The sequence below is a fragment of the Mesoplodon mirus genome (assembly GCF_964341445.2).
Source record: "Mesoplodon mirus genome assembly, chromosome: 16".
NCBI classification, from domain to species: Eukaryota; Metazoa; Chordata; class Mammalia; order Artiodactyla; family Ziphiidae; genus Mesoplodon; species Mesoplodon mirus.
This window is the reverse complement of record NC_138992.1, coordinates 10,375,439-10,399,041: the sequence shown is the minus strand read 5'-3', so window position 1 is coordinate 10,399,041 and position 23,603 is coordinate 10,375,439. Positions and strand designations below refer to the sequence as shown.

General features: G+C 46.4%; 1 protein-coding gene across 5 annotated transcripts in view; it reads right to left on the bottom strand.

Annotated features, from left to right (window-relative positions):
* The window catches only part of ASAP1 (ArfGAP with SH3 domain, ankyrin repeat and PH domain 1), a 353,145-nt gene that overhangs the window by 29,068 nt on the left and 300,474 nt on the right, over positions 1–23,603 (bottom strand). For 4 of the 5 annotated variants that reach the window (XM_082601310.1, XM_082601307.1, XM_082601308.1 and 1 more), the window contains 10 exons: positions 23,342–23,390; positions 20,161–20,324; positions 18,633–18,766; positions 16,806–16,897; positions 10,764–10,950; positions 10,434–10,519; positions 9,233–9,348; positions 9,013–9,080; positions 7,389–7,496; positions 4,247–4,475 (listed from right to left, as the gene is read on the bottom strand). In XM_082601310.1, the coding sequence (XP_082457436.1) occupies positions 4,247–4,475; positions 7,389–7,496; positions 9,013–9,080; positions 9,233–9,348; positions 10,434–10,519; positions 10,764–10,950; positions 16,806–16,897; positions 18,633–18,766; positions 20,161–20,324; positions 23,342–23,390 (1,233 nt within the window). The remainder of the gene's footprint in view (positions 1–4,246; positions 4,476–7,388; positions 7,497–9,012; positions 9,081–9,232; positions 9,349–10,433; positions 10,520–10,763; positions 10,951–16,805; positions 16,898–18,632; positions 18,767–20,160; positions 20,325–23,341; positions 23,391–23,603) is intronic. The other variant, XM_082601309.1, reaches the window with a different exon arrangement.

The window sequence follows — 23,603 nt, the reverse complement described above, 5'->3', positions numbered from 1 at the left end:
ATACTACGTACTGAGTGCTCACGCTGTGCCAGTCACTTTACATACGTTACTTCATGTTCTGAGCAGGGACCCAGCCAGCCAGACGCCTGATTCTTATTTTTCAGATGAAGGCCCTGAAACTTAGCAAGATGAGTTAAACGTGAAAAGGAGACCAGGACAGGGACAGGGTTAGCACTTGGTGGGGAGGAATCCCAGCCTCCTAGGTGGGGCAAGGGAGAGAAGAGGATATAAAGTGGGGCTTGAATGCACAGCGGCTCACAGCTGCCCGGCAGGCACGGTCTGCTTTACTGATGGACCTGCCTTGGAGGGTGTGTTACTCTCAAACTAGACTCTTGGATTAACATGGGTGCTTAGCTCTTCACCTACAGGGATGGCGAGGGCAGCACCGGGTTCCACATCCTCCGTGACAAGCACCCACTGAGCCCTCGGTGTGCCAGGCCCTGAGCTGCTTTTGTGTAGCTCACCTACTGGTTTATCAGACCAAGGCTGGAGCCTGTGTGAAACAGGAAGTCCACGTTATAGAAAACGTGTGTGGACTGCAGGATTCCTACAGGTATTCACAAGATATGCAGAGGTGCTACACAATGCCCGAGTCCAGGGGACTGATCTCACCAACAGATGGGAATGAACTGAAATTAGTTAGCATATCACTTGGGGCTTCTAAAAGCTTGAAAATTTACTTCATTTAAGTAAGTTAAATAAGCTTCTTGAGATCAGACTTATCGTTCATTTACTTGACAAATCCTTTGAGTTAAAGGTGCCCACATCATGCCAGGCTTCACCATTCAGACCGCCTGCTGATTTACCAGACTTGGGCAGCTCCACCCCAGTTCCTATTCCCCAGGGACGCTTTTTTAAAGCTGGGGAGGTGCAGCAGATGTCAAATGTCAGCAGAAGCCTCCCTGGGGCACCGACTAGGTGCCAGGTGCTGAGCTGGAAGCTTCCCGTCCCTCTCACTAACCTCCACAAAAATCTCGTGTCAAGTGCAGTCTGTGCCACGGCTGTGTAAAAGGTGTGGAATTATACAAGGGGAGAAAACTGCAGTTCCGTAGCTTAAAATGACTTAAAAAGCAAGCTACACTGTCGTCAAGCGCCTGTTCTGTGGGCAGCATCATAGTACCATGGTGCTCCTACCTTCTTCCCTACTCTGGGGACATCTGTGCAGTCAGAGCCTGAACAGTCCTGATAGGAGTCCCTCGTGGTAGTTCAGCGCTCTGCATTTTACCAAATGCTTTCTCATATATTGTCTCACTGGATTCTGATGACAAATGCACGAGGAAGACAAGACAGAGATGGACCCTCTTCCTCAACATGGAAAAGAAGAAACTACAACAGAAGATCTGGTTGACAAGTCTTGAGGCCCACTTTAATGGTCTATCCTATTTCAGACACCACGTGACGTGGAAGTGCCTCAGCCTTTTCAGGGCTCTGTTTCCTTAGTTGTACAAAGGGTTATAAATCACGTCAATCTTTCAGCATCCCTCTAGCTCTAAAAAAAAAAATCCAGGTTCTGTGATGATTTTAGCTTAAAGATGAAGAACAAACCAATCTTGGAGATCCTGAAGAACATCTAGTCTTAAGAAAGACACAGGGAAGTAGGGGGCTGGGCGGAGCTGCTGACCACGAGTGAGAAACGTCTGCATACTTAATTTTATAGCTTTGATTTAATCTCGCTGGACTTCACATCTGAAGAGGGCGTAGGCAGCCAAATGTTTCAAAGGCTTAAGGGTGGTGAGCTCGGCATTCTGAATTGCTGAGTCGTCCAGCTCTGACTGGAGCTCTACTCAAGCACAGGCGGCTTTGCCCCATGGCAATTTAGGTCGAACTCCTTACATTTTCATGGGCAGCTGCAAATTTCTGAAAATACTCCTGAGCTGGACTCAGAATAATTCCTTCTACTTTTGTCCCCTGTATTCCTCTCGTCAGTGGAAACTTTACCAGTTGTTTCTGCCTCACCGGAAACCATCATCCCCACGACCCCGAAGTTCTCAGTGGGGAAATGACTTCTGCTGCAGGCAGACACCTCTGCTTTAGCTGCACGGGAAACTAGCAACCCAAACAACAAGACATCCTTGTTCCATGCAAACGGCTCAATCAGTTCAACAGACTGAAATGAAGAAAACGTAAGGAAAACAGAGGAGAATTCTCTCTGCACAGAGCATCGGGCTGATCTTCAATTGTGTCTTCTGAGAACTCCATTCAAACATTATCACTTTTCCAAATGTGTGGGCACGTGAGCCAAGCTGCCTGCAGGAAGTATCTCCCGCTTCGAATCCCTTATAAAAGTCACGGGCAGGCTGTGCTTCTCGTCTCACTGGCTCAGACCAAATCTCTGAATCTGATGTCCTGCCTTGAGCAACCTGGAAGAACACTCTGACCGTAGCGGAGAGGGATGTCTATGTTCAATTACGGGATTGGGGGTGGGGGGCGGTAAGCAGTCTATCCTTAGCCGACCACGGTTGCTATGGCCAAGTCTCTAGGCACTTGTTTCAGCAGCTGCATCACTAAATAAATTTGGTCTTTGTCTTTGGGTCTTTGGTAAAGAGCTAATCAGAATTTATTCAAGGCAGCAGAGATATACTTGGCAGTGAGTCAGTATATTTTATGGGTTTCTGTGTCCCCTTGAGATAAAATTATGGAAAGAGGTAGAGGGAGGTGAGGGTGCCTCCTGGCCTCTAGGACTGTGGTGTCATTCTCTCCTGTAGACCTTTTCCAAGGTTCTCAGTGACCTGGAGGCTCTCTGATAGGTCCTCACCACTTTTTTTGGTAACCATAATCAGGAGATATGAACTCTAGCACAGTAGCTTTCACGGTCTTTCTTAGGGCACAGAAAGGGACTTGCTCTTAGCAGACTGCCGCCCCGATGGGGAACATCATCACCCCGCGGTGAGAGGTAACACAGGCCTCTTACGTCACACATCTGCACCTTGTCATGCCAGTGATTTATAAGGCACGCTCTAGCATAATGTGTGGAATGGTAAGGACAACACCGGCGGGTTAAACCTCTGGCTTACGTGTGCTGTTGCTCTTCTGGTCACTGGTTATCTCTGATGAGTACTGTGTATGCCCGAGCCTCATTTTAACTTTCTCCACTATTTTATAATCTATGAGGCCACTGGGTCTAAGAACACTACTCCCATTTATAACACGATTTCAATGGAGAATAAGCTCTGAAAAACACTGTTTTGAATAAAGCTCACATTCCCCAGAAAATAGTCCCAGTGTGATTCAAATAGGCACGGCATTGTGCACCGGGGACCTCAAACCTGCGTGAGTACGAGCGAGTGAGCGGAGGACACGGGGAGGATCCTGCACTTGGGTTTAGGGCTGAGACCAGACCGGAAGCAACAGCTCCGGGTACCTCTCGAACACCCCCGGGAGGGGTGAGCCCTTAATGTCATCACTTCTGTGTCTCGACTCGTCCCCATGTAGGTGGGACTTTCTGTGCAGGGCGTTCGGTGGATTCGGGGAACAGGATGCAGTCTTCGTGGACCGTCACCCCTTGGCATGAGCTGCGTGGGGGCGTGTGACAACGCACCGCACAATGACCCTCCTCTGGGAAGATCCTGCCCCAGGTGGTGTCTCGTGGAAAGCCACTCGCCAGAGAGCACAGGAGTGTGGGTTCAGGTCACACAGGACCTGGGTGAGGATCCCAAACCCCCAAGAGCCTCAGGCCAATTACTCTACAGCTCTGAACCAGCACCCTGTCTGCCCAGTGCCAGCAACTGTCCTACTTACCTTGTTCTGTGAGCACGAAAATAGAGGTGTTGGGCTTAGGGCCTCTTGTAAAGCAAGGGCTTCGTAACTACTGACTACCACTGCTACTACATTTCAGTGTAGAGGAAAGAAACTTCTCAAAGAAGAACTCAAATTCCACCCCATATTACACAGGAAAGAGCACTGGTTTGGGAGCCATGTGGACCCTGGATGGAACCTCAACTCCACCACTTACCAGCTGCATGACCTTTGGGCAAGTCATTCTACCTCAATTTCCTCATCTGTACAATGGACACAAAAGCACACACCTCACAGGATGGTTGTAAGGTTCACACAAGACAAGGCAAGTGTTACGTGGAGTGCCCGTAACTCTACTTCTCGGCTGTAACGTGGCAAATGGTGTTTCACGCTGCCCTGACATCACAGCCCACACTCTGCCACTCAAAGGCACCTCGAAATTCTTACATCAAAGCTGAGTCAACTCCCAGCTCTGAAGATGGAGTCACAAAGCCCTTCCCACGGCTTGTACCTTTCCCGGCGTTTCTAGGAGGCAGCGGGGGTGCTTCCGCAGTCGGCGCTGTGGGTGAGTCTGTGCTTGTGGAGACAAAGATCTGGTTGGTGAAGGCGCCGTAGGAGAGCCGCTGTTTGTCCCGCGGAGTGCCGAAGCCCGGCAGTGCCAGCTTGTCCTGCGGGGAGATGCTGGAGGAGTGGCAGAAGCTCTGAGGTCTGGGTGAGCGCTCTTTCTTGATGGGGCTCGGCTGGCAAATGAAATAACAGTGCGGTGGGTCAGCTGATAGTCTAGGATGACGCTTCAGGTGTCCGGAGGACTCTGCAGGGCAGGCTCAGGGCGGGATCTGGGCTGCTGTGGCTCTCTGCGTTTCTGGGGGGTCAGCCCCACAAAAGCCTAGGAGCCACGACACAGCACAAGGGAAACATCCAGAGGGTACACATCTCGTTCTCCTGTCATTACCAGGGTCCCAGCACGGGCATGCTGGTTAGGGAGCATTGTATTCAGAGGTAGAAGGTCACACAGATTTAACCTTTAATCCACAAACACCTCCCCTGTGCAGGGCACGTTCACCAACAACTGAACAGTAGCTCCTACATTAACTTTTCCATCCCTGCTCAGCCCTTCAACATCGAAACTCTCCACCCTCCCCTCTCCCCTCATTTCACACCCTCTTAGGAAGGAGCCCCATCTGCACCCCTGGCCGTGGCTGCCACCTAATGCTGATGACTCAGGCGTGTACATCCAACCTCAGCCTCTTGGATTCCAAACGCTTTCAACCACCCATGACGGATCGCTGGTGTTTGCACTCGGCTCACAGCATCAGCACCCATGCCACTTCCCAAGTGGGAAGTCTCCCAACCTCAGTGGCATCGAAGGCCACCCAGTCCTGCACGGAGAGCTCGGAGATGCCCCTCGGACCCACAACTCGTGAAGGCGCTCACCAGCGCCCCCTGGAGCCCTGGTCTCCTGGACGGCCCCTGCCTCCGTTCCTTTCAGCTCCAGCCCAGTTTCCATATTGCAGGTGGAGCTGGTAGGAAGCCCTGCTCTCTGACAGCAAAGCTCCGTTGGCCTGTGCCTGCTTAGATGAAAGCCAAAGGGCTAAACTTGGCCTTCCACCCACTTCATGCCCTTCCTGATCTGGGCTGCCTGACACTTCAGGGGAGCCTCTTGCCTCTCCCCACCCAGTGCATGTGAAGGCACCTCACACCTCACCCCAACCGGTCCTCTGATGTTCAGGCCCCACGATGACCCCCGGCCTCTGCACATGCTGTTCTCCCTCCCCAGAAGGATGCACTCCTTCCTACTTCCCTGCCCTGCAAGCTCCCCACCACCCTTAGAAACCCATCTCCCGTGGTGTTTCCTTGATGAGGTCTTCACTGCTCGCCAAGGCTGAGGCAGCCGCCCTGTCCTCTGAACACTTCTCAGGAATTTCGCCAACTCTTACTATAATGGTTATCTTGACTGTATCGTAATTGAGCTTCTCTTAAAATGGTGAACGCCATTAGGACCCCTCGGTAGGAGCACCTCTGGCTACTCTTTACATCCTGCCTGGGAAAGAGGAACCAGTGGATCCACAGCTGATGAAAAATGCACGCAGGAACCTTCAGAGGTAGCAGCCGACAAGGGATTAATCTCCAAAATACACCAACGGCTCAGGCAGCTCAGTATCAAAAAATGAAACAACCCAATTAAAAAATGGGCAGAAGATCTAAATAGACATTTCTCTAAAGAAGACATACAGATGGCCAAAAAGCACATGAAAAGATGCTCAACATCACTAATTATTAGAGAAATCAAAACTACAATGAGGTATCACCTCACACCGGTCAGAATGGCCATCATCAAAAAATCTACAAACACTAAATGCTGGAGAGGGTGTGGAGAAAAGGGAACCCTCCTACACTAATGTAAATTGGTACGGCCACTGTGGAGAACAGTACGGAGGTTCCTTAAAAAACTAAAAACAGAACTACCATAGGACCCAGCAATCCCACTACTGGGCATATACCCTGAGAAAACCATAATTCAAAAAGACACATGCACCCCAATGTTCGCTGCAGCACTATTTACAACAGCCAGGTCATGGAAGCCACCGAAACGTTCAATGACAGAGGAATGGATAAAGAAGATGTGGGACATATGTACGATGGAATATTACTCAGCCATAAAAAAGAACAAAATAATGCCATTTGCAGCAACATGGATGGACCCAGAGATTATCATACTAAGTAAGTCAGACACAGAAAGACAAGTATCATATAATATCACTTATATGTGGAATCTAAAAAAAGGGTACAAATGAACCTTCAGAGGTAATTCAGAACTATCTATGATAAAGTCACACAGAACTGGGTTTAATCCCTGAGACTGTCTTTACTCGCTGTGAGACTTTAGATAAACCACGTGATTTCCCTGTCAGTTTTCTCCTCTGTAAAGTGGGACAATGACAACACCCCAATGGGCTTTTGATAGAGATGACCTGAGGTGACACTTGTGCTCGCTGCCACCTAGTTCATATTTAAATTCTCAATGAGTGACAACTTATTATTTATTAATTAGCTGTTTTGATGACTAATTTTGTGTGTTGACTTGGCTCAGGCTATGGTGCACAGGTGTTTGGTCAAACACCAGTCTAGACGTTGCTGTGAAGGTATTTTTTACATGTGGTTAACATTTAGGTTAGATTTTGAGTAACAGGGGTGGGCCTCATTCAGGCATTCAAAGGGCTTAAGAGGAAAGACTAAGGACCCCCAAAGGAAGAAGGCTTTCTGCCTCCCAACTCAGGACTGCACCCTCAGCTCCTGTGGAGCCCCCAGCCTACTGGCCTGCCCTGGGGATTCTGGCCTGGCCCGCCCCAGGCATGTGAGCCAACTCCTTAAAATGAATTTCTCTCCATCTCTACACCACACACACACCACACACAACCCCACACACACCACCCACCCACCCACGCACCCCTACTGGTTGTTTCTCTGGAGAACCCTGACTAATACAGCTATTAAGTGGCACTCAACAAGGATCAGAGACTAAACAAAGAAAATGGCCCTGGTGAGTCAGGTCGTAAGACCAAAATCAATCTCACAAAGAACGGGTCTTATCTGTACAGTGGAGAAAACCTGGGCGAAGGGCTGAGGAATCCAGAGGCACTATGTACACTCACTTTGTCATCCAGATCATCATCGCTTTCATCCATCTCCTCCTGTCGAAGATTCCACTCATATTCTACGTGGACATGTGGATTGAACTTTCCAGATTTAGCCTGGGAAAGCTGAAAGTAACAGCAGGTGTAACCGCTGTAAGTTCAATGCCAGGCACCCGGACATTATAGAAACACTGAGCAAATCCCACCTCATTCCTGGTTTCAGATTCATCACCAGTAGCTGCACTGCAGGCAAAACTCTGATTATACAAACGGGGCTGCCACGGGACAGACTGAAGAGGAATTGCAAAGAATTATGGGTGGAGCCTTTTTAATTCTGGTAACGTGACTTCTCTCCAAAACTAAAAACTTTCTCAATATTATTAAAATGAGCCTCAAAACTGCAAACTCCTGCTGGAAGGCAAAATCAGAGTCACTGAAGTGCGAGAGGTAGGCCTTTAAAGTCAGACAGTCCTGGTTCCACCCATGGCCCACTTTCTTAGTCATAAAATGGGGCAAGGGTAACTCCAACATCCCCAAAGCATTCTTGTTAAAATAAAGACGTGGGCTTCCCTGGTGGTGCAGTGGTTGAGAGTCCGCCTGCCAATGCAGGGGACACGGGTTCGTGCCCCGGTCCGGGAAGATCCCACGTGCCGCAGAGCGGCTGGGCCCGTGAGCCATGGCCGCTGAGCCTGCACATCCAGAGCCTGTGCTCCGCAATGGGAGAGGCCACAACAGTGAGAGGCCCACGTACCGCAAAAAAAAAAAAAAAAAAAAAAAAAGATGTACAACTGCTGGGCCTGGGTGGGCACTTGGCACTTGGCAGGAACTCAAGGGAATGTAACTTATCTTTCCTATCTTATCCTTCCCTGTGGTTAAGAGAATCATGCTCTACGCAAAGGCCCAGAGGTATAAGCAAGAACTACTGGGACTGGAGGTGAGTGTGTACACAGGATGGGGGGGAGGGGAGGGCAGGGCACTGGACATTCTGAAAACCATTACACTGTGAACTTTACTTGCCCAATTTTTGGAACTGGCTTCCCAAGTAATTCTTTCCAAAAAAATTTATTTTTATTTATTGGCTGTGCCACACAGCTTGCAGGATCTTAGTTCCCTGACCTTAGTTCCAGGGACTGAACCCAGGAACTGCAGAGTTTTATCCACTGGACCGCCAGGGAATTCCCCAAATAATTCTTTACTGTTAAGCTACAGAGAAAGACTAATGTCTGGCAAACAAAAAAAGCAGCACCTTGGGACTTCCCTGGTGGTCGAGTGGCTAAGAATCTGTGCTTCTGCTGCCGGGGGCTCAGGTCCGATCCCTGGTCAGGGAAGTAAGATCCTGCCCCCGCCTGCCGTGTGGCACGGCCAAAAAAAAAAAAGCAGTTTGTCTGGTAATAAGACCTCTCAAATGCCTTTTAGCTGCTGCACTGTAACAGTACTCAAAAGACACGGATGACAAATTTATCATTTTACCATTTTTTCAAATGTAGCCTGAGTGCTTGTCTGGATTTCTTTAGCCAATGTTCAAAAAAAAAAAAAAAAAAAAAAAGAGAGAGAATGAGAAGCTGCTTCTCTCACTCCAGTCGTGGTTTCAGAAAACACCCTTTTCGGGCAGTTGGGCTCACCCCTCTCCCACTCCGCTTACCAGATCATCACACTGGGTGGCCTTTAGTCTCTTCGCTATGTCCAGGGCAGTCTCTCCAGCCTGGTTAGCTAAAACAGGTGGAATACAGTTGCGTGATTATCTAAAGATACATCTTGAAAAGGCAAAGAACAATACTCAGATGACAATGGAACAGGCATGTCTAGGTTTCAGCCAACTGAACTCTCTCACAGCAGTTATTGAGACGCTTGGCCACACTTACCGACATCCACGGTGGGCTTGCTCCTGAGAAGCAGCTTCAAACACTCAGGTTTACCATACATACTACAGTAGTGCAGAGCCGTGTTCCCCAGGGCCGTCTGCTTATCCAGGTTCCCGCTGAAAAATGAAAGTATTAGAAAAAAATGACTTGCTCTGTAATTTAAAATTACAGATTAACCACTTTTTTCCCATGCTAACAACTGAGTCAAATTTGTAACCTACTTCTTATAAGCAGGGAAGATGATGATGTTTCTAACATGACACTTCCATTGACAAGCAACATAATGACAATAACAGCCAGCATTTCTTGAGTGCCTACTGTGTACGGGACAGACACACATCTCTCACGTGTATTAGCTCATTTAGTCTTCACAACCACCTGATGGGGTAGGCATACTATAACCCTTATTTTTTAGATGAAAACAGAGAGGATGAAGTGCTTGTTTGCCAGATTATCGAGACACAGATGATGGAGCAGGGATGTGAACACAGGCAGTGTGTCTCCGGAGCCAACGGTCTTAACCACTACACTGAACCACCTCTATGGAAGAGGCTGGGCGCTTGTACAATCTGGCTTGTGTCCAGGCACCGTTCTTCGTATGTGAGTTCAAATCCCCTCACTTTTTTAATCGCTCTCCTTTGGATTCCTCCTCCTAATTTGTAGCTTACAGAACTACCCAACAAAGAATCTAGCAAGTCTAAACCTCCTGTGTTCAAAATTATTCTCCTATTAGCATATCCTAAACTTGAATTAGCAACTGGGTCAGCCACACATACTGATCTCTTACCATGAACTTATAAACAATGAAAACTCACAGATCTGTTACCTTGTGCTGTTAAGCGTCCTGTCTTTCAACCTCCCTTAATGCAGCAGGTTTTGGACACAGAGATAGGATTTTACATTTATCTAGGCCAAGGGTTGGCAAACTACAGCCCACAGGCCATATCTGGCCCTCTGCTTGTTTTTGTAAATACAGTTTTACTGGAACGTGGCCATGCTCACTTGTTTACGTGCTGATTGTGGCAGTTTTCACACTATGATGACAACGTTGAACGGCTGTGACAGACACCTCATGGCCTGCAAAGCCTGTAACAGTATCTGGCTCTTTACAGAAAAAGCTTGCCGAGTCCTGAGGTAGGCCACCAATAGGGCTGGTTTGTGTTAACTCACAAGGCATATTCAGAGAAAACAAAAACCGTACCAGTTTTGTACAAGGAAGTCAACCAAATGGAGAGATGTCTGGTCTGCAGTTCGGACTGCAAGATGAAGGGCTGTCTCCCCGAGCTCCTAAAAGGAAAGGATAAGTATAAACAGGGTGGTCAGAGGTCCTAGTTTGCCTAGACAGGCTTCGTTTAAGTCAGCTGCCCCAAAGTAATTATTAATAGCAGCCCATTTCACTCTCAAATTGTCCTGATTCAGACACGATCACTTAAAGTATAACAGTCTCATTCTGTGGTGTTACAATAAAACGTGTCATCTTTTAAACTGATTTCCCGCATCCCTCTTCATCCTGATTTCAGTGAAGCTGTACCTGTCCGGGTTCCAGCAGCGGTTCCATTAGCTCCACCCCCTCTGCATAGACTTGAATTAGTGCAAGTAAATCCCTGGATTTGATGGCCTCAAGCAATTCGTTCAGTTTAGCTGATGAAGATGAACAGGTCTTCCGTGAAAATCTATGATCTACGTACTTTGCAGTGATATATTCCTTCCGTACAGTCCTAAAATAGAGCAAAGCAAAATGAACTAAGACTTTTTATTTCCCAAGAGCTAAGAAAGATTTACATTTTCTGACAAACAGTTCTCTCTGAGAAGAGTTATTTTATGTTATTTATTTATTTATTTATTTTTGGCTGCATTGGGTCTTTGTTGCTGTGCACGGGCTTTCTCTAGTTGTGGTGAGCAGGGGCTACTCTTTGTTGCGGTGCGCGGGCTTCTCATTGCGGTGGCTTCTCTTGCTGCGGAGCACGGGCTCTAGGCGCGTAGGCTTCAGTAGTTGTGGCATGCGGGCTCAGTAGTTGTGGCTCGCGGGCTCCAGAGCGCAGGCTCAGTAGTTGTGGTGCACGGGCTTAGTTGCCCCGCGGCATGTGGGATCTTCCCGGACCAGGACTCGAACCTGTGTCCCCTGCATTGGCAGGCGGATTCTTAACCACTGGGCCACCAGGGAAGTCCTCAGAAGAGTTATTTTAATTAAGATACACTTTTCTTCAACAGTCCAGCAAACAGGTTTAGACCAAGTTTATTCTAGCAAAGACAGAATGAAGACACTGACAGGAAACTGAGGCTCAGCACAGCTGTCACTGAAGCTCCAGAAGGACACAGACGGTGGTCTTTCCTGCCGTGGATGACATGTCCGAAGCCCAAGTGGGCCTGCTGCATTTCTCCTTCTCTTCAGGACCTACCCCCTCTCCACTTCAGTTCAAGTGGTTCTGACCCCACCTTCCAGCTGCAGGGGGGAGTCTATGACCTCAGTGGCCTGATGGTCCACTTTGGGGAAAGGTTGAAATGGACGCTGGCTCAGAGGAAAGAAGAGACAGGAGTCAGGAGAGTGAGCTAAGGTCCAGATGATACTGTCTGACATCCTGGGTCCAGCTGTACCTGAACTCACCCGTTACATGAGCCAATTAATAAAAAGACAATGAATGGATTTGGGGTTCAAATCCTAGTCCTACAGCAAACCAGCTGTGCAACGTTAGGTAAACTACTTAATCTTTATGACCTTCAGTATTTTTTTTTTTCATTTGAAAATGGGGACAATAACTCATTGGTATATTTTGAATTAAAGAACATATAGCAGCTAATAGGTGCTTTCCTCTTTCCAAGAGGGCTCTAATTCATGGGACACAAAATTTCTTGCTCAGAAATAGTCATTCCATGTGTGGTAGCTGTTACTGTTTCCCACATCCCACAGCCTGGAAACACTGTTTAAAATAGCACTGATGCTTTTTTCTTTCATTCTGGGTTGGCAGCAGATAGTTGAGCTGGTTGACGGTGGCACAGAGCCTTTGGTGAGTTGCAGATTCTGCTCGGGAACCAAGATCGTACACTCAAGAGTGTCCTTTATGCTTAGGTCAGAGTCCTCCTAGAATGGCCGTAACTTGATGAATTGGAAGACTTCCAGATACCTGAAAGGATGGCCTAAGCCTGGCACCTGAGACTTGCTGTGTGTGACTTACATCAAGTTTGAAAGGCAGCTACTGTGTGGTGGATGGAGCACCAGACTTAAGAACTAGATGGCTTAATTCAAGTCTGATACCACTTGCTTATCTCCGTGTCCCTGGGTAAATCAAGTTCTCCTCTGCCTCAGTTTCCTCACCTGTGAACTATTAGCAATCATACCTGCCTTACTTACTACCTTCCAGGGAAGCAAGAGCACAGGTATCCAACAAAGAATGATGCACGGCTATGGGTTCGTTTCTAAGCTTCCTTTCTCCTCTTATCCAAGGCGGGTAGGACTAGGATCCACGGCAGGGAGGCAGACCTCAATGGCAGCGAGCTCTGCAGGTGGGCTCCTGTGGCTGGAAGCATCATGCAGATGCTACCTGATAATCCAGCAGAAAAGATGCAGAGGGCACTGAGGCATTTGCCCCAGGTCACCTAGGAGACCACCTCCAACCCTGGCTCTGCAATTCTGTGGCTACAGGAAGTGCCTGAGCTCGCACTAGGCAGGGTGTGTTTAACCTTTTCTGGGCACTCAGAGTTATCTCCATCTAGTCACATCTAGTCCCCCAGCAATGAAAGGCTTTCTGGCACGGGGCAGTAGGGAGGGTGGAAAACAGACTTGTCTGAGAGTCTGGATGCCAAGAGCTCTAGATGAAAGACAACCTTCTCCTTTTGTCCCCCACCAAACCCGGTCCTTTCTACCTGCCCTGGCTCAGATAACGGTACTGGCCATTTACCTAGATGCTCAGGCCAAAAACGGTGGGCGTCATCTGAACAATTCCCTTAAACACCCCATACTTATTTATTTATTTATTTTTTTGTGGTACGCGGTCCTCTCACTGCTGTGGCCTCTCCCGTTGCGGAGCACAGGCTTCGGACGCGCAGGCTCAGCGGCCATGGCTCACGGGCCCAGCCGCTCTGCGGCATGTGGGATCTTCCCGGACCAGGGCACAAACCCGTGTCCCCTGCATCGGCAAGCGGACTCTCAACCACTGCGCCACCAGGGAAGCCCAACACCCCATATTTAAACTGATGAGCAAATCCTGGTGGTGCTCCCTTCAAGATACACTGAGAACTGAACTGAACTACTTTTCACCACCTCCGCCGCTATCACCTTAGTCCAATTTATCTTTATTCCTCGGTGGGTCTGATGTACACTGCTCTCCCGTCTGTCCCCACCGCCCCCTACAGTCTGTCCTTCACGCATCAGCCACAGTTGGGTTTCTCGACCTCCATCCTACTGACGTTTTGCCTGGATAATCCTTTGTTACGGATGGCGATCCCATGCATTGTAGCATGTCCGGCAGCATCCCTGGCTTCTACCCTCTGGATACCACAGCACCTGCCCACGTCACGATGTAATGTGTCCAGACACCGCCAAGTGCCCTCTGGGGGCAAAGCTGCCCCAGTTGAGCATCACTGAGCCCCAAGGATCCATTTAAAAACATAACTTATCCTGTCACTCCCTTTGTTCGACAACTTCTGATCGTACTTAGAATAATACCATCCACAACCATTGCACGACCTGCAGAGCCCGACGTGTCTGGCCCATCTCTGTGGCATCTCCCAGCACGCTCCTGGCTCAGTTCCCTGAGGCCTCACCCGCCCTCTTGTCGTCACGTGAACACGCCAAGCCGGTCCCCCTTCAGGGCAGCAACACTTACTGTCCACCTGCCTGGCCTGCTGGCTCACGCCTGCCCGTCACACCCTCCAGTTCTCAACTCAAATGTCGGGTCCTCAGATGCTCCCTGACCCCCTACAGTCAACCCCTCACCCTGTTATGTTTTCCTGCTGACACCAACTACCATGTGGACTTAGGTGATTTACTTTCTCATTCCCTGGGTTTTCCTCACCCCAGTCAGAATGTAAGGTCAGGAGCTGCCTTGTTCACTACCGACTGTATCTTCAGCACTTAAAAGTGTGCCTGGAACACAGAAGTTGCTTAATTAAGTATGTGAGTGATTTAATCATGTTACAGGAGACTCACTCCATTCCTGTCGGTTGTGCCCAAATCAGAGAATAACAGTAATGATGAGAGCAGTAAATACTCACTACATGCCCACAGCTGCTCTAAGCTCTTCTCAGTAGTCCTCCCCACGCCCGAGGGGGTTGACACACTTTGCAGATGAGGAAACTGAGGCTCGGACAGTCAAAGCTACTTGCCCAAGATCACAGTTTAGGAAGTGGATCTGAACTCGCAGAGTCTGGCAACAGCGGCTACGTTGGAGATTTGGAGAATCATGAGCTCTCTGAAGGCGAAGGCCTGACGGAGGCCACAGAGCTGACGGGGCAGTGCTGACGCTGTCTCCCAGGTGAAAAGCAGGAAACAAAAACCCATGCTGTTATGAAATTTATCCTAAAGAAATGCCTTCGAGGTCTGGGTCATGTAAACACTTCAAAAACACTGGTGTGGGCAACACTGGGCCGTGTGTGTGCTTGAGCACTCACTGTTACCACATTTGTGAAGTAACCCTGGATCATATTGGTTTGCAGTTGTTTTATGATCAAACTAGCTTCGGAAAGCCCTAGTTCTCAGTGTAATTTGAGCTCATTAGTGTGAAAAAGACATCCAAGCTGTGTTTGTGCTAGGATGATGCTTGAAGGTTGCTGTTAAGCCAGACGCGCCCCCCCCCCAGTTAGCTTAGGATATTATATTCAATATAGGCCCCCAACATCCCTAACTTTTCTTCTGTGACACTTACCACGACTACGACTAAATGATTCACTGTTTAATTTCTTGGTTAACACCTAGCTTCCTCTCTAGGCTCTAGGTGTCATGAGGACAGGGTTTATATCTAGTTTGTGTTTTGACATTTCCCCAGCATCTGACATAATATGAGGCACAGACTAAACGTACAATATGCATTTGTCTAATTCAAGAAAAGACAGGGCTTCCCTGGTGGCGCAGTGGTTGAGAGTCTGCCTGCCAATGTAGGGGACACGGGTTCGTGCCCCGGTCCAGGAAGATACCACATGCCGCGGAGCGCCTGGGCCCGTGAGCCATGGCCGCTGAGCCTGCGCGTCCGGAGCCTGTGCTCCGCAACAGGAGAGGCCACAACAGTGAGAGGCCCGCGTACCGTGCAAAAAAAAAAAAAAAAAGAAAAGACAAATACCAAGAGGCCTCTGGGAGATCGAATTTCGTGATTTCAGGATGAAGAAAACATGTTCCTCGAATGTGCCCCATAAAGTGCTTTGAAAATTTGGTGCCTGAATAACCAACCACCCAGGAGGGGCTGGCAAAACACTTAGGCTGGCGTCTACTTCATAAAGGCTTCCCTGACCACTCAAGTCGGAATTAAATCTCTTTTCTCCTATTTATCCACAGGATTTAAAATTTTAAAGTGTAACTTCAATGTAAACCTTTTTGAATATGCTTAAAGATTCACATGACTCACCAATAAAAATGGTATCAGAGTGTTTACTGAGGGGGTCCTACGCCCACACCGGAGGAAGCGCTTTTATTAGTTTCCTGGGTATTTGCCAGTGTTTCTTCAAGCAAACCCAAGTTTAAATAAATATATATGTTTGTGTGTGTCCTTCACTGTCCAAATCTATTTGGTGTCTGAGTCCAGATAATGAGTAGCCAGAGTTCACAGTGAGGGATTAATCCGTAGAAGTACCCAACATCTGGCTCCTGAGTTTGGACAGTGTGCCTGGGTCGGGGGTGCGGGGGCCTCTGTGCACTTGTTCCCATGCCCTCCACCCTTCCCTGCCCCAAAGGCAGTGTGCCGTGAACACTGCACTGCACCTGATGTTTTCACTTGACAGTAATCCTGAAGATCATCCCAGACCAGGACAGAAGCAGCTTCCTATTCCTTTTTATATCTGCAAGGGGTTTCGCTGTGTGGTCATACCACAGAATATTTCATCCTGTATCTACAGGTAGACACTTGCTTTGTTCCTAATCCTTTTCCATTACAGAACAGGAAGAACTCCCCAGAAGTGGCGTTGCTGAGTCAGGGTAAATAAATCTATAACCGTGATGAATATGGCTAATGTGCCCCTTACGGACAGTGCGCCATTTGTACTCCCACCACCACCACAGGAGAGGAGATGTCTGTTTCCCCACAGTCTGGCTGAGTGGGCTGTTAAGCGTTTGGCTTTTTGCCAATCTGACAGGAATCTCCGGTTGCTTTTGTATGTCTCTTATTTATCACGACATGTGAGGATTACGAGATAATTGTCCTTAGGAAGATTTATCCTCCACAGAGCAGCTGCAACTACCTAGGGAAAGGTGATGATGAAAATAATCGGGTCATTCCAGAAATATGTTTCAAACACTTTACTTTTCTCTGCTTTTTTCTCATAATGAAATTGCCTCTGGGGAAAAAAAATACTACAACCACTGAGAAGTTTTGGGGAGAGTAGAACAATTATAGAACAGTAAAGAATTCACTGTATTAGAAGTACTTACATATCACTTGAAGGGGTGGGTTTTGGTGAGGGGCTGGGTAAATTTGCTTCCATAATATCATTAAAACTATTGTTTCCTACATTCTTGGCCAGCTGTAACATAAACAAAACACAATATAGCAAACTCCTTACTACTAGTTTAAAAGTTTCCTATTATTTGCTTTTGAGATTTCTGAATACGTATTTTCCCTCATTTGACTCAAAATACAAACTGTCCATCCATCTGGTCAACAGGTAACTTACTGAGCACGTACTCTGTGCCAGGCACTGAACTTCTGAGTGCTGGTAATACAGAGACGGGTAAACCATGTTCCCTGCTATAGGACCTAATGGACTAGTGGAACCATGGATAAGAAAACTAATAATATTCACAAACATAATGTGATAAATGTTAGACTAGAATAGGATGTGGACACACACACACACACACACACACACACACACACACACACACTATATGAGATTAGACAGAGCAGATTCCAAATATGAATCTAGGTTAAATGCTTAATGAACAGCAATAGCTTTTCAATTACCATCACAACTCATTTTTAGATAAAACAGATTTACTGTTATTGAACAGAAAAGAATGTAGGATTCCTTTATATTTGGGGTACCAATTAAGATGCTGTAGGCAATTAATGAAGAGGCCCCAGGAACCATTTTGCTCCTGGGTTCAAGACCCTTCCAAGAAAATTTGTCCTGAAAGGCTTTTGGTCATTGAGATAATTTGGGGATTGATGTGAAGTTTTTGAAACATTCATGTGATCAGGTCTCTTGGATTTATCACATAGTTAAGTGTTTACGATGGACTGACACCATTTTCATACTAAAGAAGAATGTTTCAGGTATTAGGTCTGAGCCTTTTCTCTATGATCCTGAAGTGAATAGGGAGCCGTGTATCAGTATGATACTTTCTACATCAAGGGGCTCATGCAACACAAGACAGACCACCATTGCTTAATGGGTGCTCAGATGACAAAGGCTGCTGGCTGGGTGACTACCTGCCCTGACTCTGGGGTACTTTGCTCCCGGCAAGGCTAGTGATAATCTAGGCTTTCAGATTTTTTGAGTCCCAGGTACACTCAGGTTCTGATCAAGAGCCTCCTGTGTGAGGAGAAGCCCTACTTCACGTCAAACCCTTTCACCCTTAGTAGAAGGACCCTCTCACAGGCACCAGGGCTCCAGTTATGCAAGACAGGACTGGTGGCCACAAGGTATTATAGGAGGTGCCAAGTGAGCCTTTCCCTCCTTCATTTGGTGAACTGTGGGACCAGTTTAACTTGGACCTGATGAGGGCTCCCTTTCCACATTATAAAGCTATACACCATAACGGCACACAATTTTTTCCCTGACTACCTAAAGAAGTTATGGGCTAAGGAGTGGTTGGTTTATGGCAGTAGCTAAAAGGCCACTCTCAATTCATGCGTACTTTTACAAACTTACAAACAGTAAAAACAGAGAAAAACTCTTTGGTCATTATCTTTAATAACATAAGCCACTAGATAAAGTGAACATGTGAGTTCAACGTCTAACCCCCTTTACTGCTATTACAGTGAATCATGTAAAAACTATTCCAAAAGAAAAAAAGCAGCTTTGAAAAAGCCTATCCTAGAAGAAAAGAGCCATTTAGTGGAGCTAATTATAGAAATGTATGATTCGCCAGTTCTTCAATCAGGAAATAGAAAGTCAATGTTACATACCACAAAATTTACATTTTAAATACCTATGTAAATTCACTAAATTCAGGAGCTAGAATTCTTTGTACTGAGCAGAAACAAAACCCCCCAAAGCAATATACTAAATGTATTCACGACAGGTCACTACTTACCAAGAGTTCAGAAGTTCCTAATTTGTCTAGTTCCAAAGACTGAATGCGAGAAATATGAACCCCCATTTCCCTATGGATGCCGGAACATTCTATACAGGTCAAAATCCCCAAGTTGGTTGAAAGCCAGGTGGGTTCTGTGGAAAGGATTTTGAAGACAAGATATCTAATTTTTAGTGTGCCGACTACAGAGGAAGCTAAAACAGCAGTAAAATTTGTTAAAAACTATAAGGGAAAAATTTAAATGGAAGAAATGGATGCTTGCAGTTTAGCCTAGGGGCTATGTAAAAACTAATAGCTTGTTAGAGAGCAGATTTTAAGACAAATTTTAAAACTATCCCTTCAATACTGAATTGAAAATAAAATTCAGTGCTTTATTTTTGTGAAAACGTGAGAAAGACTTTGCCCAGGAGGCCGAGGAAACATCCTGACAGTGATGGATTAAAGGTCTTCTAAGTACAGCTCACAAGGGACTGGGTTCTACAGCCATCGTTAACCTCCACGCTACAACCCAACTTAACCCGTCATCCTGGTTATGGCTTCTGCACAAGCACCTCTTGGTAATAAGAGAGCTTTTTCTACAACCCCCAAGGGCCCCAGAGCAGAGCCTCCTCTGCCATACCCTGACACTGTGTCATCACTATCACACACGTACACAAAAGCAGAAGATGTGAGACTTGCCTCTGAGGTGCTTATGGCCTGTTGTATACAGGAGCCCATCTGCACTAGTAAAACAATTAAAAAGTAGACCATAATGCTTAAGGAGAGGTTTGCACGACATTCTGACCCCTACTAGATGTGTGACCTCAGGCAAGTCAATCAACTTCTCTGATTCCCCCAGTTTTCTCGTCTGTGAAATGGGGCTAATTTTAGTTATCTTGCTCAGAGAGATTCTGTGAGGATTCAGTACGTAAACACCAGCAAAACAAATATCACAATCCTTATTATAACGTAAGCATTCGATAAATGTTAGCTACTGTCAATACCTAAGTAACACAGATGCCATGTGAGAACAGAAATTTGGAGCAAGGGGACACCAATGTGATACAGAGGTTGGGGAGGTTTTACTGAATGGAAGGAAAGGTACCGTGTGCCAGCCAATGTCATATACGCCATTTCACTAAGCCCTCATAACAGCTGAGGTTTGTTATCCCCCTTTCAGGATGAGGAAACTGAAGATCAGAATAGTAAAGGGACTTAGTATGAGGTCGTCCAGGCTCTGAGAAGCGGGCGGGTGATTCAAAACCAGGATGATGGACTCCATGTCCAGTGCTCTCCCCTTACTGTCCATTTAACTGGACCTTACGGGAAAGGTGGCATTTTGGCAGGCGCCATTGAGGGAGAGCAGGTGAAGGCTTCCCGGGTAGAGCAAAAGGCAGGGGTGAAAGCACTCAGAGGTGGGACCATTCAAGCTGGGCATACGTGTGTCTGTGTCCACAAGGAGATTAAGGCATTTAAATAACTTGCTCATTTATATTCTACAGGAAGAGAAGGGATGTTTAACAAGTGGCTCAAGTCTGGGGGCAAATACCTGACGAGCCACAGTCGCAGCAGACATCGTTGCCTGGGAGCCGCTGGACGTCCTCAATGATGGCTTTCGTCAGGTCCTCCAGGCTGTTCTCCCCCGCGCTCTGCTCTCCACGGAAGGCCATGGTGAGGGCCTCTTCTTTGCTGTTCGTCAGCACTGATATCCACCTGTTGTCAGAGACAGGAGGAGGAGACACAGAGCCTGGTTGGCCATTGCGTTCTCCTTCCCCTGCAAAAGCATCTGTTTTCATGCAGCACTGGCAAAAGAGACCTCCCCATAGCAATACAAAGAATGGAAAACAACACACAGGAGAGAGCCAGCGAGATGAGGAACAGATGAGAGGGTTTGAGTATCAATAACCAAGGGCTTTTGCGCGAATACATAGGCGCCTGCATTTCCACGGAGACAGAATATAAAGGGAACGTCAGAACGAAGAGGACTCAAGAGTGGGACCAGCCTAGTGCAAGGATGAGCAAGAACAGGTGAGAAAGGAATCGAGGCAGGAAAGGGAGTTTAGCAAAAGGCATTGTTTTCTGGGAGTCCATGTCAGCGGGGGCTCTTAAAAGTGAAAGTGAAGGGGTATTTCATTTTCCATGAAGATTCCTGCTTATGAAAAAGGTACATTAACAATGGAAACATGATATTTATTTTATGAAATGAAAAGTGCAGGCTATTAAAATACAGGTACAGCATGACCACAATATGTACCCAACAAAATAACCCTTTGCTACTCATCTATGCGTAAAACAACCTAAATACCCAATAACAGGGGTTGATTAACAAAGCCTGAAATAACCACAAAGTGGACTAGTTAAGCAGGTATTGAAATTTAAGTTTCCAACTAATGTTTGGATGACTTTGGGGAAATGATCACAATATAATGTTTTGTGAAATAAACAGGAAAAAAACTGTCATGTGACATAATCTCAAATTTAAATGTATTTGTGAATTATTTATTTTGTTTGGGGAAAAAAGGGATAGAAAGAAATTCAGCAAAATACTGGTTGTCTCTGAGTGACTTTTTGTAGAAAAAAACAGATAGATGGAACGCGTGACTCTACTTTTCTGTAATTGTTTGAATCTATAATGAGTTGTATTACTTTCACGAATGAGGAACAAAAGCCAAATTAACTTTTTTACGAGAAAATGAAAAACAAAAAAAAATGAGAACAAACGGTGGTTTAGAAATGTTTTTCATTTCATTTGAATAAGTAATAGAGACAGTAATGAGAATTAAAAACCAAAGCAAAGTATTAATACCTGGAATAGGTGAACTGCAAGTCATACCTTTGACTCTAGGTGGCGCTCACCCTCACTGTTGTGAGAAAAAGGATCGCACAGCTTAGCTTTTCTGCTATGAAGCAGAAAACCCAACAACTGTTCAGGAATGGAGGGGATGGGGTGGGCATTTCATACCTTTTAAGTTAAATAATATTTTTTCTATCATTAGCCTCAAGTTAGAAACTAGAAATTGTTCTCTTAAAAACAAGTCAAGAATCTGGGTTCCACAGGGCAGATCACTGTGCATTTAACAGCAGCAGCGTTGATGATGCTGGAGTTTTCACTTGACTGCAGAGGCCTCTATTTTGCTTTCCTTAGGCATTTTGAGATTTTGGCTATCTGATATTACCAGTATCTACTATGTGCCACATACTTATAATTTCTGAAATATAATCCTCCAACAAGCCTCTGAGTTAGGGTTTACAATGCTTTAAAGAAACAGAAGCCTAGAGAGATTCAGTGACTTGCCCAAGGCCCTAGAGCGGGACTGGTGTCAGACTGGGAAAAGGAAACAGTTCTGTTAACACCCTTTTTTCAGAGTTCATTCTCTTATGCCACATTTGCCTCTTTATTTGAAAACTACTGACAAAGAAATTTTAAAAGTTTGCCATGATAATCTGAAAATACATATTTAAAGGACAATTTATTTTCTGGAGGAATAATTCAAATTTGGTGAAATGGCTACATTTCAAAAGGGTCAAGAATCAAAGCAACTATTTCTGACAATTCTTCAAAAAACTTTAAAATTATTTTAAAGTAACAGGCATACAAAAAAGTATTAAGAAATAAAATAGTGCATAATGGTGTTTTAATACTTTACAAGTCACTTTGAGTTTATAGGAGTAAAAAAAACCAAAACTGGCACTGTATGAGAAGCTTTATACATTTTACCTCAAGTCTCAAAATCCTGCAAGCGAGGGCTAGAACCCATCTCACTGACAAGAAGGCCGAGGTGGGATGATCTTTCCAAGGTCACAAAGTCACTACCGGGCAGATTCTGGACTAGAAGTCAAGTCTGCCTGCCTTTAAACATGCAGCTGCTCTTCTGTTGTACCTGCCTCCTTCCACAGTGAGATGAGAAAGGATTTCTCTGTTCAATTCACTGGACACTTTCACATGAGAAGACAACTCAATGAGGCAGTGAAAACTCCTCCATGTAACTTGGAGGAAAATAAACATCTTTCCGTGCAGGACGCCAGGACGTCTTCATCAAAACCAAGTCCCCCCCGCCCCCATCACTACCACCAGCACCCAGAGAGAAGGCAAAAGGTATGAACTACTTGAACACTGAATAAACCCCTCCCAAGTGCAGATGATGGGATTAGAAATGAAGAAGGCACAGTCCTTGCCCTCAGGAAGCTCTAGGTGGGCTTCCCTGGTGGCGCAGTGGTTGAGAGTCCACCTGCCAATGCAGGGGACGTGGGTTTGTGCCCCGGTCCGGGAAGATCCCACATGCCGCGGAGCGGCTGGGCCCGTGGGCCATGGCCACTGAGCCTGCGCGTCCGGAGCCTGTGCTCCGCAACGGGAGAGGCCACAACAGTGAGAGGCCCGCGTACCGCAAAAAAAAAAAAAAAAAAAAAAAAAAAGATATAAAAAAATAAGCTCTAGGTCTCCAGAGGGCTTGGGCTGAGCCAGGGGATCCAGAGGGGTGTGAAGTGGGCGCGGGGCAGGAGGGGGGGAGCAAAACCCCCAGGGCGTGTGGCTTGAGCAGAACCTTGCAGGGGGCACCTGAGTTCATTGAGCACCCTAGACAGAGAGGAGAGACACATGTGAAGGCCCAGAGGTGAGAAATAACCACCAGGATTCTCAGTAAAAAAAAAAAAGAAAACTTAAAGGCATACTGTACAGGACAGAGATGCTTTTTCAATTTAAGGCATCGTGCCGTTATTTCAGAACTACTTACGCTACATAATCCTGCTCATCTTCTGCCTGAAAGTGATACGTCCTATTATCTAAAATACAAAAAAAGAGAACAAAGCAAAACCTTAGAAAGCAGAGTACCTTAGGTATTAATGCAAATTTTGAAAGTTCCTGGGGGGTGGGGAATACATTAAAAGCAGGATTTTAATATACTTTTATTTTTGCAACATTTTGTTTTAGCAGTTACACGATTCACTTTGTCAATATTATTTTTCTGAAGGGCAACAAGAATACAACAAAATAAC